Raw genomic sequence first — 15,865 nt, forward strand, 5'->3', positions numbered from 1 at the left:
GTGCCTAATGTTGATGATGACGGTGATGGTGATGACAGACAGGGCTGAGATTCCTCAGGCTGCACCTGTGGATTCGAATCAGAGGCGGGGATGGTAGCAGGTGATGGTTTGCCTTCTTGCACATGGAGGGACATACCCCCTTTCCTGTTGTCAGTATCGTTCTCAATCTTTGTAAATCCCCAGCCTCTTTTGCCTTCCCTTCCTACACTGAATTGAGCATAATTTCAGGCCTTCAGGAGAAAGTCCATATTTGTTATTAGTTTGTTACCATGTGGCCCATTTCTTGGTAGTGAAATAGCCCTACAACCTTTCCAGAAGGCTCTGTGTGTGTGTGTGTGTGTGTGTGTGTGTGTGTAGGCCCCTATGCCAGTCTTTGCTCTTGTAGGACTTTATCTAGCACAGGGCTGGGCACACAGAGGGCCCTGAATTCTTGGAGCTTCTTTCCCCTCTCCCCCCTTCCTGAGAGCTGGCACCAGGACTCTTCACCTTCTGCCACTCCAAGGCTCAGCTTCCTTCACCTTGTGCCCACCCCAGCCCTTCTGCATCCCCAAAGCTCAACTCCCTCCCCTAGTGCCCAGCCCAGCCTGACCCTGGCCTTCTCCTGGCCTTTCACAGATGTCCTGGCGTCCACAATACCGAAGTTCCAAGTTCCGGAATGTCTACGGGAAGGTGGCCAACCGGGAGCACTGCTTTGACGGGATCCCCATCACCAAGAATGTGCACGATAACCACTTCTGCGCTGTCAACACACGCTTCCTGGCCATTGTCACTGAGAGCGCTGGAGGTGGCTCCTTCCTGGTCATCCCCCTGGAGCAGGTAGGTGGCTGTGTATCTCCCTCACCGCAGCTGCAGCTCCAGGGCAGAGAGAAGCCCTCGTAGGTCACTATTTGGCCTGTTCCCCCATGGCTCCCTGGTCTCTCTCTGGCCACCTCTTACTTCCCTGTTAAGCGTGTAGCTATGCCCACCCTGGGGCTTTCCTGACATTCAACAGAACACAGGCAGGCCCGGGATCCAGGAGACCTGAGATCTCTTTCCAGAGTGTGCCCAAGGTATGCACTTGGGCAAGTCACTTCCCTTGGTGCATGAGGGAATTGGCACACACTGATCTCCAAAACCAGGTCCAACCCTACAATTCTGTATCCTGGATGTCCTTTTGGTTTGGAGCTGGAAAGGAGGAAGACCCAGCCCAGCCTTACGTACACTAAGCATCTGCAAAAATGGAACACTCATTAAAAAAACTGCACTCCACTGAGAGACTAGACATAATTTATCTTCTTCCTCATCCCCCACCTCCTATCTAGAGATTTCCCCCTTTCTGTGGCTGCTTACATGAACATAGCAGATTAAATCTGCAAAGCCTAGATCATGAAATTTTTAAGCTATAGCCATTCAGGCGGAGTCCCTGGAGGCCCGTGGGAGGTCACACGCCTCAGGGAAAGTGCTCGCTGTCGGTCCCACTTGTTTATGGCTGAGTTCCCCCTTCCCGGCCTGACTCATCCCCACTCCCACCCTCCGCCAAACCGCTCGGGGGAGGAGGAGGTGCATGTGGAAGGAAGCCTTGGTTCTCAAAATTCCCTGTCAGCTGGTGGTGGAGGATGGATTTTTCCAGTCTTTCCTACCCACAGTGGGGGAGCACCTATTTGGAAAATGCTTAGACCAGACCCTCCTTTCCACAAAAGGAGATAGCTGCAGTGGGGGTGCGCTTGGTGGCAGCAGGTCCCCACTCTGCCCTCTGCCCACCTGTGACCTCAGGCATGTCCTATCACTTCTCTGCTCCTTAATTTCCTGCATTGACAAAACTGGGATCATACATCCTTCTCTGCCTACATCTTTCATGTTGGCAGCAAGTGGGACGATTGACGTGAAGCTCCTTGGCAGCCACACTACACATTAAAGATGTTTGATTACTTTCTTGGGTAGGTTGTCAGCTCTGCTGGTCAACATGGCAGAGGTCAACAGATGGTCTAACACATTCAGAAGGATTCTCAAGTGTCGTTTGCCCCCCTCCCAAGCCAGATGGCCTCAGGTCTCTGTCTGCCCCAGGGATGAGTCCACTCAGCTCCACCAGTCAGGTCCACAGCAGGCCTGCAGGTCCCCAGAAGCACTGAAGGCTCAAGCCTGTAGCAGCACCCTGCCCTACTCCATTGTATGGCTTGCAAGGCTTAACAGTCAATGCTCAGAGCATGACAGAAATTAATTCTAGAAGGAGTAAGGCTCTTAGCATTAGGGAAAAAAAGAAAAGCTACAAGTGTCTTAGAGGAAAATGGGGTGCATTTTTTAAATCACGCAATGAGGAAAGGCTTCCTAAGCAAGACAAGAATCCTTAAAACCATGAAGAAAACCATAGATTAGAATACATCTTTTAAAAAGATAGTTTCTGTATGCCAATGAGACACCCAAATAAAAGGAAAGGGCAAGCCACATACTTGAGTACAATATGTGCAATATGTAACAGACATCAGATTTGTGTCCAGAATGCAGAAAGAGTTACAAAAAAAAATCAGTAAGAAAAAGAAACCAAAAGAAAAATGGACAAAAGATTTAAATAAGCCATTTGCAGAAGACAAAATAAAGCTTTTAACCTACTAATTGGAAAAGATTTAGAAGAGTAACAATCTCCAGGACTATGGAAGGTGCGAAAGAGCCGATGCTCAGATGGACTTTTGGTGAGATGTAAGTGACATCTATTGGTAACATCTATTAACATTCAAGGATATGTGTCTGTAGGGCCAGCAATTCCACTTTAGGAGTCCATCCTACAGAAATAAGTGTTTAAAAAAAAACATTGGCAGCATTTTTGAGCACTCGATTATTTTTACAAACCTCAACTTGTATTATATTCAACAGAAATAAAATTTCTCTGTCAAATTGCTTTAAAGTTGCTAAACTCTTCCCCTCAATTTCTGAAATAGTAACAAAGTTTTATACTGTTGGTAACACTGGTCTAGAATATGATCCAATTTTGTAAACACTTCATGGACAGCAGGGAAAAAAGTGCCCTTTACAGAGCATAAGTCTCTCTCTGTAGAACTACGTGATCTGTGTGTAAATGTATTTGATGGACACATTATTCAACTTTATTTGTTCATATTCTGGGGTACATTTTGTGTAGCTGGATGAATCACTGGCTGATACTGCGTAGTGATGACTTACAGGACCAGCTGATTTTTGTGATTTTCTCTCACTTCAAGAAGTTTTCACTTTCCGTGGATACACAGTGATATGTGCAGCATTTTAATGACCGTGTAAAGTTGGAAACTACCTGCAGGCCCATCAGTAAGGAAATGGGTGAACACACCAGCTGTGCAAACTTCCCCTGTGCAAAGGAATACCACACAGTCATTCAAATTCGTGGTGTAGAGTAGCTGTTCTCAGACATTCAGCCTTAGGATCACTGTACATCAGTGATTTTCAACCAGTGTGCCGCAGTACACTGGTGTACCTTGAGAGGATCTTAAGTGTGCCACAAAAATTTTAAAGATCACTAATTAAATAATTTTCAAAAGAAGTTTACAGTACAGTAAGCATATTCTTCTTTTTACTCCTTTAAGCAACATAATTTAAGTGTGCCATGGAAGTTTAACTATAAGTTTTATAGCCGTGACATGAAAGAGATTGAAAAACACTTCTGGGGTGGCACCTGTGGCTGAAAGGAGTAGGGCGCTGGCCCCATATGTCGGAGGTGGTGGGTTCAAACCCAGCCCCGGCCAAAAACTGCGAAAAAAAAAAAAAAAGAAAGAAAACACTTCTGTACACTCTTAATAATCATTGAGGATCCCAAAAGACTTTGTTTACATAGGTTACATCTATAAATATTTAGCATATTCAAAATAAAGATGAAGGAATTTTAAAAGTATGTATTTACTAATGCAATAGGAATAAACCTATTTTGTGTTCTCCTGAAAAATGTATTTTTATGAAAAATAATTATATTTTACAAAATAAAAAATAAATGAGAAGAATGGCATTATCTTACACTTCGGTAAATCTTTTTAACATCAATCTGGCTTAATCGAAGATGGCTGCATTTGCATATCACACATCATGCCAACTCTGAGAAACTCCACTATATGCTTGCGGGAGAATGAGAATGATGTGGCAAATAACATCTTAATATTATTATGACAATAGTTGTGACTTGAAAGACTCCCTTGAAAGTCTCAAGGATCTCCAGGTGTCCCCAGACCTTGTTTTGAAAAGCACTGATATGGAGGAATATTTAATGAGAGAGAACTATTTATGATATGCTATTAAGTGGGGGAAAGGGTAATATATGATTGGTCACATTTAAAAATATTTGTTCACCTGCATATCCGAAAGAGACTGAAAAAAATGTAAACCAAAATCATAAGAGGTTCTCTCTGATTACTGGGATCACCAGTGCTCTTTAATCATCTTCTTTTTCTCTACCTGTAATATTTTCTACGTTTTCTACAATGAACCCTCAACATTTGGTACTTTAGGAAAAAAGGTAATAAAAGCAATTTGTTGCTATGGAGGCAGAGGTTCTGAGATCCAGAGGCCCAGCCACCCAGAGAGGGCGCTGTGTGGTGTGCTCACGTGGCCATCCGCTGGGAGGTCTTTATCTACCTTGAACACCAGCCCTCTGTTACTCGTGTTGCCCTTGTTTCTGCCCAGAGTAACTCAAGAATGTGAGCTCCTGGTACAAAGTTCAAACAAAACTGAAGTAACCATAGTGAGGACATGAGGCAGGGAGAGAGATGGGTGAGAAGGTGAGGCAGCTCCTTAGCTGAGCAGTTCATTTAACTTGAGGCAGGACCCCTGGTATCTGGGAACTATGTGGAATAGGGTCCTGCCCCCACAGAGGGGCTGCTTAGTTATTAAGGTGGGCAACAGCCTTCCCTTGCTGCTGCCCGAGCCACGGCCATCTATCTGCTGCCCCGTGCCTAGCTGGTGCTGTGGCTGGGGCAGAGGGAGGTAGGGCTATCGGACGATGGCTGTTGTGCTGAATTCAGGGGCTCCTTATTTATCTGGCAGCAGTAGAGATGAGCTGCTCTGTGTTGGTTAAAGAGAAGGTTAAGTCATTTTAGCTCCAGTTTCCACCCTCCACCTGTTTGATAGAAATCTCCCTAAAGGTGGTTGCCTATATGTTATTCCATACAAAGACAGAAAAGGTTTTGGCCATTTCTTAGAGACTCCAGATCACTGCTGTCAGGGGGCTGACTATGAACTGTGCACTGATGGCAGCCCACTCTTATCCCTACCCTGAATGGCTCTGGGTCATTGTCCTGTACAATCTCTGCTGTGGTGGCTCTTCTCTGAGTATGTTTTCCCTCTACTGTCCAGTGTCCCTTCTCATTCCTTTCTTGCTTTGGGCTGGAAAAGAATGACAGGGCTTGCTCAGGACCCCTTAATTCCTACCCTGAGACCACGCCCTCCCAGGGAGGCTCAGAACCTTCCAGGGAGCTCAGTTTCCTTCCAAGCCAGCTTGCTTGAGATTTCAATGTCTGTGATGAAAAGCTTCTCTCCAGGGTAGGCAGCCACATCCACAACTGTAAACAGCCACCACAATGATGCTCCGCCCTTGTTCAGCACTCTGGAATCCCAGCCAACTCTGCGCTGGTGGATCTTCCCATTCACACCTGGGAGACTGAGAGCGCAGAGACAGACAGGGAGTGGTTCTGCAGGAGCAGGACCCCAAGCCAGCGCACTTGTTTCTAAATCCACAATTCTTTCCACTGCTCAGGCGCTGGAGAACAGATAAGTTCTGGCTGGCTGGCGGATCTCAAGGAGTGGATTTGTCTTCCCCAGGGCTTTGTTCCGGCTGCTGTTGTGAAGGCCAGAGCCTGATTTTTCCCTAGTTAACATTCAGCTGCCAGCTCTCTAGAGTGGAATGTTAAGCTGCAGATGGGGGAGCAATCAGCACCCTGATTGCCTGGCACAGCTGGAAGAGCTTTATGAATATTCCAGGACCAGGCACTGTGCCCAGGGCATTGGGGGGGAACCTGATTAACCACTGGGGCCTCCCCAGGTATATTGCCCCTTTCCTGCTGCATTCCGCCAGCCTGCCTGTCACTGCCACACCCAGGGTGCAAGAAAACCAGTGCTGGAAACAGAGCTACCTGTTACTCCAACTGGCACCTGGTAAGAAGAAAAGAAACCTGGCCTGGGTAACAGAAATCTGGCTTCTCCCCATAGCCCAGCCATTCTCAGCCCTGGCTGTATATCGGGTGTCCAAGGGTGGGATGCATTCTCCTCCCTTAGTGCAGTCAAGTGTCCTGGGGAGCTTTTGAAGATCTAACATACCTGCTCTTTCTGAATCTCACCTGAAGCTCCATGGTGAAAGTACAATTATTCTGCCCATTTTACAGATGGAGAAACAGAGGCTCAGAGAAGTCAAGTGACTCCTTTAAGGCTGCACAGCACACAAGTAACAGAGTCAGAATTTAAACCCGGGGCTCTCCCAGCTGCATGCCCTCTCACTTTACAGAGCTTATGGGGGAGTATTGCCATAGATGTTCCTTGTATTATTACTGCCATTTGGGTGACTTCAAGGATTTTCTTGAACATCAGTTCAACCAGTACTTCACTGTGCTCCTCTGGTATGCCCACACCACAAGGGTCCATCTCTTCTGGAAGCCAAGAGAGCAGTTGTTTGCAAATTCCATACAGGTACAGCAAATCTTGGGGAAACTTCTCAGAAGGAATGAACCAACAATTCTAGTTGATAAGAAAAGGTGGAGAGGGATCCTGGAGCAGGGGATCAGACAAGATAGCACCCACCATTCCCCAGTCACGGGGCAAGCCCTGGGCTTCCATCACCAGGCCAAGCACTGTGGACCCAAGTAACATCAGGCCTAGTCCCTGGGAGGCCGCATGGCCATCCTCATTGCTCAGAGAACCAGGTCCAGGTTGGCTAGGGGGAGTTTTTGAGCATGTCCCATCTTATATGTTCCATGTCAGCAATTAAAAATAATAAGACATTATTGCCTTCTCTAGCAACTAGACCTCCTGGTTAGTTTATGCTCAGATTTAGCTGCACATAATGGAATTAGCTAGTAACTTTGCCTTAAGGCAGCTGCTCCATTCTAGGGTGGAGATGCTGGGCTTCGTCTCCAGGTGGGGGCCGTTCCTGCAGCCTCCCCCCTACCACATGGCCCAGCCTCAACCTGTGGCAGGCATTTCCCTCTTGGTCTTCAGGGTTTGGCGATGCATTCCCCCGCTTCTCCCCTCTCAGTGTGGCCTCTTGCTTCTTCTCCTGTCTCTGGTCCTTGGAGGTGGTAGGCCTAACCAGGGCTGGCCACTTACCCCAGTCCTCCCTAGCCTTGCAGGGGTGGGTGGTGGAGATGGGCTGAGATAAGAATGGTAGCAAAACTCCGCCTAGCACCTCGGTGAAGGGAGCTGAGACTGGCACAGGAGAGCAGCACAGAGCAGTGACTTTGAGCTCAGACTCTAGAAGCAGACAGACCTTGCTTGACTATCTTCCTTGCTGCTCAGGTCTGTGTGGCCTCACGGGAGTTATTTAACCTTCCTGTGCAGTTTTTCCTTTTGCATAATGATGGGGTGGGACCACACAGTCTCTGGGATTAGCTCTCACCTTCTGTTCCCTTCTGACACCCTTTTATCTGAGTACATCCTCACCAGCCTGCTGAAAGGCACTGTGCAGGATACAAGAATGGCTTCTCTTCCCTCAAGGCCGTCACAAATGTGTCAGCTCCATGACATACCCACCTGGAGGCGTGTGTCTCTCCCTGTTGGAGCACTTGCTACATGCTTCCTTATTTTCTAGGTGGTTATTCTGTTCATCCATAAATCCCTCCACCCACCCATCCATCCCTCCAGCAGATGTGTGCTGAGCACCTGCTAGGCTTCAGCGAGAATTTCTGGACCAACCAGGAATGCAGCAGTAAACAGAACCACGAGTCCTTGCCCATGTGGAGTTTGCAGTGCTATTGGCTGTCTTTCTTGGAATGACAGCTCGGGAAGGTGGGGAACTTGTACAGGGGAGGGCTCACTGTCGGTCCTCAGTAAAGGGGCACTGGGCTGACCTGAGGCCGCATTTCAGAAACAGTTGCCCCGTCTCCCTAGAGCTGAGGTTTTCTCTTTGCTGTTCCTGGCAGCCCTTCCCCGCTAGGTCCCAGGGAGAGTCAGTGCCCTGCAGGCCCTGCCCAGACTGAAGGGGGTTTCGCTCTCCCTTTAGAGACCCTACAGGTACAGCCTGACCCAGCTGGTCTCACTGTGCAATCCAATCCAGAGGTTGGTGGAACAATTATCTCCATGGCTCACAGGATAGTATTAAAAGAAGGGGAAAATGTACCAAGCCCAGTGCTAAGGACTAATAAAACCAGACTTCTTGCTCACCCAAAGCCTTCGCTCCCATTCCAGGTTTCTGTAACTCCCTGTCAGTCACTCCCCCACAACCAGCACTGAGCTCCTCAAACCTTTTCTTTCCCCATGAAAAAGCCACCACTCTTCATCACTGCTCCCCTCTGGAAGGAGATCTCCCCCTCTCCTGGGGAATTCAGAGAGCCTTTCCCAAATCCATTTTTCCAGATCTTTCCTCAATTGTTCTTTGTTCTTCCTGCTGCCTTCTGCTTGGTGCAATTTGCATCTCAAAGCCCATGACAGCCTGAACGTACAGTAAGTGACTTGGGAAAGGGAGGAGAGCTGTGCTCTGAAAGAGCGAAGTGGCAACTTTATTCCATTTGTCTGAGGCCTGAGATTGACAGCCTGGCTTTGTGGTTTTCCTTTTTTGGAAGAATGGCTGCTTATTTTGAGAAAAGTGAAGGCAAACCCTTCAGCAGAAATGGAAGCATTGCTTTCTTATCTTATTTCAAGTTATAGGACGGATGTTCTCTGGATGTGTGTCCAGAGGGCCAGCGCTGCAGCCTGGCTGGTGGGTAGCATGGGAGGTCAAAGAGTCCATCCCTATGCCTTGTGCCAGGGCCTCCGCAGAGCTGTCTTCCAAGCTCCATTTCTTTCATTCCTTGCAGAGCCCGAGAGACTTAAATATTAGTGCCTGGTTCACTAGGACTCTGTGCACTCAGGCCTCGGGCTCTAACTGCCCATAGCCACCAACCTGGCCTCTAGAGCAGTTTACCAGTCTGCTTGATCTACTCCCCATTTTCCTTCCAAGGCCTGGAGCATCCCAAACCTTTGGAAATCAAGCTCCAACCCATAGCTGGGAAATCCTAGGTATCTAATTTCTCTGTGCCTCAGTTTCCCTATTTGTGAAATAATAATGGTACCTTTTTTGGCACATAGCCTGGCACATGGTGTGTGCTCAGTAAGTGGGAGCCGTGCAGATGCCAGGTTCTTTGCCAACTTCCTCCCCTTCCCTGTGCCACCCAGACCCAGCAATAGCCCATGAGCTTTGGTGGGGTTTGGATCCTGCAGCCAGCAAGGGGGAGGCTTGTCTTTGGCCTTCCCACAACTGTCCCTGAACATGCTGACCATTGAGAACTCACCTTGCCTAGAGGGGAAGGCACCCACAGTGTAGTCATTTGTGCCTAGAATGAAATAGGGACCTTGATGCAGGGTCTCCAGGGAGACATGGCTGATGTGGCTGCCAGGCTGAGTGCCTGGAGGTGGGAGAGTTGGGGGAGGGGTCTGGGCCTACTCTGAAGCCATGTGGTGCACCCGCCTTCCAAGTCAGCTGCCTGCTTGTCTGGAGTGGGGCTGTCTGCCAAGGTTACATGATGTAATACATGTAAAGGTTTTGCCACAGTGGCTGGTATACTGCAGGTGCTCGATAAATCCCAGCTATATTGCTTTCTGTCTTACCATCAATACTACAGGTTGTCCCTAAAGTCACCTTTAAAGTCACCATACATAGGGAAAATGGGAAATTGTAGCTAAATGTACCTTTATTTACAAAAATTTATTATCAAATTTTACAAAATATTTACAAAACATTCTCTATGTGTTGGCCACCTCTTTGTGAAATTTTGTAGTGAGTGTTTTGTAAATATAGTAGAACCTCCATAGTTGACCACCTCCCCACATTGACCACCTCCTTAAGTTGACCTAATTTTCAGAGACCAGACACGCACGACACGTATGTGTCAATACAGCAGGCCTTGTTCCTTATGTTGACTCCTCTGTATGTTGACCAGTTCGCTACAGTCCCTTGGGTGGTCAACTTACAAAGGTTCTATTGTAAAGATATATTTAGCCATAATTTCCCATTTTCCCTATGTGTGACAAGTGTAGGGGAGACTTTAGGGACACCTGTATAATAACCTCCAAGTTGGTGAGGGAAAGAGGGTGCTGGGATTTGGGAACTGGGCTCTGTGAAGTCCGCTGGCCCAGATCGAGGCATAGGCCCATGGAGCTGGGCCACACTATCCTCACAGTCTGTACCCCTCCTTGGCCCATCTGCCCAGTAACTCAGTCCCAGAACACGAACACGATGCCAGAGTCAGAGGGCACCCTAGCAATCGCATATTCCCAGCACTTTGTTGTGCCCAGGACAAATCCTGACCCTAGGAAGGAGAAATGTCTTATCCACTGTTGCAGAATATGCCTAGACACCCTCTGGCCCCCTTCCCAGGAATCCTTACTCAACCATTCCTCAGGGTCTAAAATCACATCTAAGGTGTTGATGATGACAATGGCTTGCCTTTATGAAGGGAATTCGTATTTGGTTAAGGCTTAGGTGAGATTTCGGAAGACCAAACTCTTGAGACCCAAAGGAATGTGTTGCTAACAGTGAGATTTCAGAGCACAGGAAGATGGGTCCACACAGGACAGCCATTCTCTAGCCTCCCCTCTCTCCCAGGTAGGTACCAGCCCATGGCTTTAGAAGTTCCCTCCTAATGCGTCCCTGACTCCCAGCACTTCAGGAACCAAAAATGATATAAGAACTAGGACTGAGGTGACCTGGCCTGAAATAGAGCATCTCCCTGGGGGCCAGCGAGGCCCAGAGGCCTTGGCTAAGCCCCCTACCACTGGCCCTTCTCCAGATAGTTTCTAGAACAACGGCTGCCTGTTTCCTTGCCTGAGAAACTCCAGGCCTGATTTAGTCCTGAGGGCAGTTTCCACTGTTGGATGGCCTCCCTCTTGTCCCTGCCCCCACCCTTATCCCAAGGCTCTTGATGGGGCAGGGAGAGGGGGAGTGGAAAAGAGTTGCTCACAGCATTCACAGCCTCTTACAACAAGAAGCGGCTCTGTGGCATCAGCCTCGCCCAGCACTTCTCTGTCTTCCGCCCTTTCCATTCCACTCAGCCAAGACCTTGATTTTAGTTGCCAAGCAACCTGTGCCTGAGTTTCCAAGTGGGTCGTCAGGTGAACATGGGAGGGGGAAGGTGTGAGGGTGCAGTGCTTAGAACTCTGCAATTGATAGATGAGGCCCAGAGAGGGCAAGAGACTTGGTCAAGATTGCACAGCTAGTTAGTGCCTCATGTGTCAGGTGATTGATCCTGGCAGCAAACTCTTCAAGACTCCATTTCCCCTACCCCCACCCCCACCAAGAGAAACACCAGGTGGTAGCAACACCTTAGGACTTTCTGTGGGCACTTTCCATCTACCTGAACAGGCAGGCAGTATGTCCAGTGATTAGTTGTGTAGGGTCTGCATCCACTGGCCTGAGTTCAAATCCCAACTCCACCACTTACTAGCAACGTGCTGTCGTGGGCAAGTTACCTAACTGATCTGTGTCTGAGTTTTCTGAGCCACAAAATAGAGAAATGCCAGTCCTGACTCCAAGGCTGGTTTGAGGATTTAGTGAGCCTGGAAGGAGCCCAGGATGGAGCCAATCTTTAACACACATCTGCTGGTATGAGCCTGACCTACAGGGCCCTGGTGCACCCCTCACCTCCTAGAGCACCAGCCCCCACCCCCACCCGAGCTCACTCATTTATCTCATGGGAATTCAGCCTCTATTTTATGAGGTCACAGAGTATAAAAGTTTTCAAACTTGAATTTTTAACACTGGAAACTTTTGCTCAAATGAAACAGGTTCTTAACTTTTTTGGTGGGGAATCGGGCAGTCAGATCTCTTTGGAAGTCTAGAAAAGCCCATGGACCCCCTTACAGAATAAAATTTTAAAATACATAAAGTATATAGAATTACAAAGGAAAACGATTATAATGTAATACAATTATCAAAATGTACATGTGCTTTTATATTAATGCCTTTGGCAATATGATCAGGTATAGGGCCCAATAACTACTCTAATTTCAAAGTGATGATAAGCCTAAATATTTTGAAACACGAGTAGCAGATGTGATATGCAAATGTCTGTGATGTCTATTGATGAACACATGAGAGGTTCAGTTAATCCTGTTGGGATTTGTTCCGTACATTTATAAACAAAGAAAAAGTGAGATTTTAGTTAAAGGTTAATGAAAATATGGATGCAATTTTTCTCCTTCCCAAACTCACAGATTTGAAAAGGTCTGTGGACCAGCTCAGGTTAAAGACCCTGGAAATAGAATCAGAGGAGAATGTCGGTGTATAAAGTTGGGCTAGTAGAGCTGTTCTAGCAGAAGGCTGATGGAGACGGGGCAGGGCAGCCAGCCTGTGTACCCCCTCACCTACGTGGGGCACCCCAAAAACCTAAACTTCACTTCAATCCTAAGCTTCATCTTTCCCTTTCTGGGCCTCAGTTTCCCCATCTGTAAAATAAGATGTTGGGCCCATTGTCCTCTGAGGCTTTGCCAGTTCTGACATTCTGGGACTCTGTGTTTCTTCTCTCTGGAGACAAAGACCCCAGAAGGTTGGGTCTGTAGGAGCCCTGGACCAGGGAGAGGGAACAGCTGGGGCCAGCTGGCTGGCTCCCAATTGTTCAAGGGAGGAGGAGGAGGACGAGATGCACGGTGCTCTCCAAAGCGACAGCTGGGTGAGCCTGGCTGGGGGCCTCCTGCTCGCCTGCCATCTGTGCCTCCTTCCTGCCTTCGGCCAGCAGGAGGCTGGTGGGGGTTGTGGACCAGGCCTAGGCTAGGCCTGGGTGGAAAGGGAGGGGCTGGCCTGGAAAGAGTCAGGGAAGAGCCTGGTTGCTTACTCTTGGGTGCTTAACTCTTTCCACCCTTCCATTCCCCACCCTGACCTTACAGAATTCTGGAAAGGAGAGGATGCACAGCCCTAGGTCTAGCTACTAATGGCATTGTGACCTTGGGCAAATTACTTAACCCCTATGAGCTTTATTCTCCTTCTCTGACCAGTAGACATCATTCCTAAGACCTACCCCCTGGGATTGGAACAAGGTGTAAGTGACAGGGAGTAGATAAAGTGCCCCAACACTGTGCCGGCAGCAGTAGGCACTTCCCTGTAGACTCAGTGCCACCAGCTGGTCCAGAGGAGATTTGTACCTGGGACTGTGAAGTGTCATGTCCTGCTGATTGGAGTACAGCACTGAGGCACGAAGAGACACTGAGCCAGGTGTATAAGGTGCTCTCACTGTCACCAGCACAGGGGACTCTGCCCTCAACGTTCTCTCCTACGTGACTTTGCTCCAGCAATTCCCTCCTTCTGGGCCACCCTTAGCTCCCAGTGCCCACATACATACAATTCTACCTACTGAGAATAACATATCTCTTCATAAGTGCTTATTTTCAGATAAACAAAACCATCATACAGTTTAACAGTTTAAATTTCAAAAGCAAAGGACCTATAGTGAAAAGTTTACCTCTCACACCTAACTTTCTGTCTCTCAGTTCCTTCTCTAGGTAGCTGCTAGGATTAGAAGTTCCTCAAGCGTCTTTGCTAAAATTATATATCCCCTATATATGTGTGTGTGTGTGTGTGTGTGTGTGTGTGTGTGTAGTTGAGCCTTGAACAACACAGCTCTAGGGGTTCTTACCCCCTGCACAGTTGAAAGTCCATGTATAAGTTTTGACTCCCCCAAACTTAACTACTAATAGCCTACCATTGACCAGATGTCTTACCAATAACAAAAACAGTTAATTAACATGGATTTTGGCCAGCACAGTGGCTTACGCTTATAATCCTAGCACTCTGGAAGGCCGAGGCGAGTGAATTGCTTGAGCTCAGGAGTGGGGGACCTGTCTTTAATAAAAATAGAAAAACTGGCCAGACATAGTGGTGCACACCTGTAGTCCCACCTACTCAGGAGACTGAGGCAAGGGATTGTTCAAGCCCAAGAGTTTGAGGTTGCTGTGAACTATGACACCACAGCTCTCTACCCAGGGAGACAAAGTGAGACTCTGTCTCAAAAATAAAAATGTATTTTGTACGTTTTATGTATTACATACTGTCTTCTCACAATAAAGCAAGCTAGAGAAAAGAATGTTATTGAGAACATTGGAAGTGAAAAGAAAGGAAGAGAAAATATATTTACTATTGGGAGGAAATGGATCATCATAAAAGCCTTTGCCCCTATCTTTGTGTAGAATAGGAGGAGGAGGAGAGGCTGGTCTTGCCCTCCCAGGGACAGCAGCAGTGCAGGACGTGGAAGGGGAGGCGGGAGAGGAAGTCACACTCCGTGCAACTTTATGGAAATTCATCGCCATTTTTGTCTTTTTCATTTCTCTAAAAATGTTTCTATCCGGTACTAATCCTGCTTCCACCATTCGCTTTAGTCTCGGTGCCTGCAGTATCATAGAAGGGTCCACGTCATAAAAGAAGTCAAAAGCAGTCGTGCATAATCTGAAAGCTTCTGCCAGACCCTCTAACCTCATTTGTTTTCTACAGGCTTCTGCATCGTCGTCCTCAGTGTCTGCCTCTAGCTTGAAAGTTCTCTCCATCGAGTCATCTTCTGTTAATTCCTCCAGTGTGGTGTCTGTTAGCTCTTTGAATTTCTCCAAGATCCATATCTTGAAACCCCTTGCACATGCATGTGCGTGCGCACACCCACACACGCACGCACATACACACTTGTTTTGCATATCCACAATCTCTTTCATGATATTCTTGGTGGGCTCTGTCATAAATCCTGTGACGTCATCACAACATCTGGACATAGTTTTCTTCAGCAGAAATTTATTGTTCTGAGCTTGATGGCTTTTCTGTAACAACAATGGCATCTTCGATGATGTAATCCTTCCAGATTTTTAGGATGTTCTCTCTGTTGGAGTGCTCTTCTATGGTGTTACAGTCCTTTACATGGAGAACTGTGTGTAAGGAGACTTACAGGTCCCGTGACCCTTGATCTGGAGGCTGGACTAGCAACAGTGTGTTTGAGGGCAGGTAGACCACATCTGCACCTTCTGGGTTTAACTCATAGGATTCTAGGTGGCCAGAGGCATTGCCCAGCTTCAAGAGAACTTTAAAAGGCATCAGTGGTACCGGTACTAATCCAGAAAAAGGATTCTTATTGTCTACACCTTGTAAACCAAAAAGCTAGCAGCTGGGATTCATCATTTGCCTTCAAGACTGGGGTTATCAGCTTTATAGATAAGGACAGTCCTGATCATAAACCAAACTATCTTGTACATGTAGTGGTGCTTGCTTCTCTTCCTCACTAATCAATATCCTTTATGGCATTCTTTTCCCAGAAAAGGCTACTTTTGTTTGCATTAGGGCACTTTTGTCTGTTGAGCCTTCCTCCTTGATTTTTTAAATGTGTCTGGGAACATGTCTGCTGCCTCTTAGTTGGCAGATGCTGCTTCCATTGTCATCTTGATATTTCTTAAGCAAACCTCTTCCTAAAATTATCAAACCTTATTCTCCAGCTTTAGATTCTCCATCTTTCTCTTGCTTTAAGTTGTCATCTAATGACTTTGCTTTCCCTTAAATCATATTAGAGTCCATAGGTTTGCCATTTTTATAGCAATCCTGCACCCACACAAAAGTTGCATTTTCAGTGTGAGATAAAAAGGTATTTCACAAAAAGTGCAATATTTTATGAGGCTGTGGACATAGCTATAATGACGGCTTCATGGGTTTCTTTTTCTTTTCTTTCTTTCTTTTTTTTTTGCAATGGTCCTTGCACTGGATTCATTT

At 47.2% G+C, this 15,865-nt stretch overlaps 1 protein-coding gene across 1 annotated transcript in view; it reads left to right on the plus strand.

Annotated features, from left to right (window-relative positions):
• The first annotated feature begins 610 nt into the window (after positions 1-610).
• Positions 611-15,865, plus strand: part of CORO2B (coronin 2B) — an 80,326-nt gene continuing 65,071 nt past the window's right edge. Inside the window, exon 1 of the mRNA XM_003784462.2 lies at positions 611-816. Within this exon, the coding sequence (XP_003784510.1) occupies positions 616-816 (201 nt within the window). The 5' untranslated portion in view covers positions 611-615. The remainder of the gene's footprint in view (positions 817-15,865) is intronic.

This window comes from Otolemur garnettii, unplaced genomic scaffold (genome assembly GCF_000181295.1).
Source record: "Otolemur garnettii isolate 467f Iridium unplaced genomic scaffold, OtoGar3 scaffold00011, whole genome shotgun sequence".
Lineage (NCBI taxonomy): Eukaryota > Metazoa > Chordata > Mammalia > Primates > Galagidae > Otolemur > Otolemur garnettii.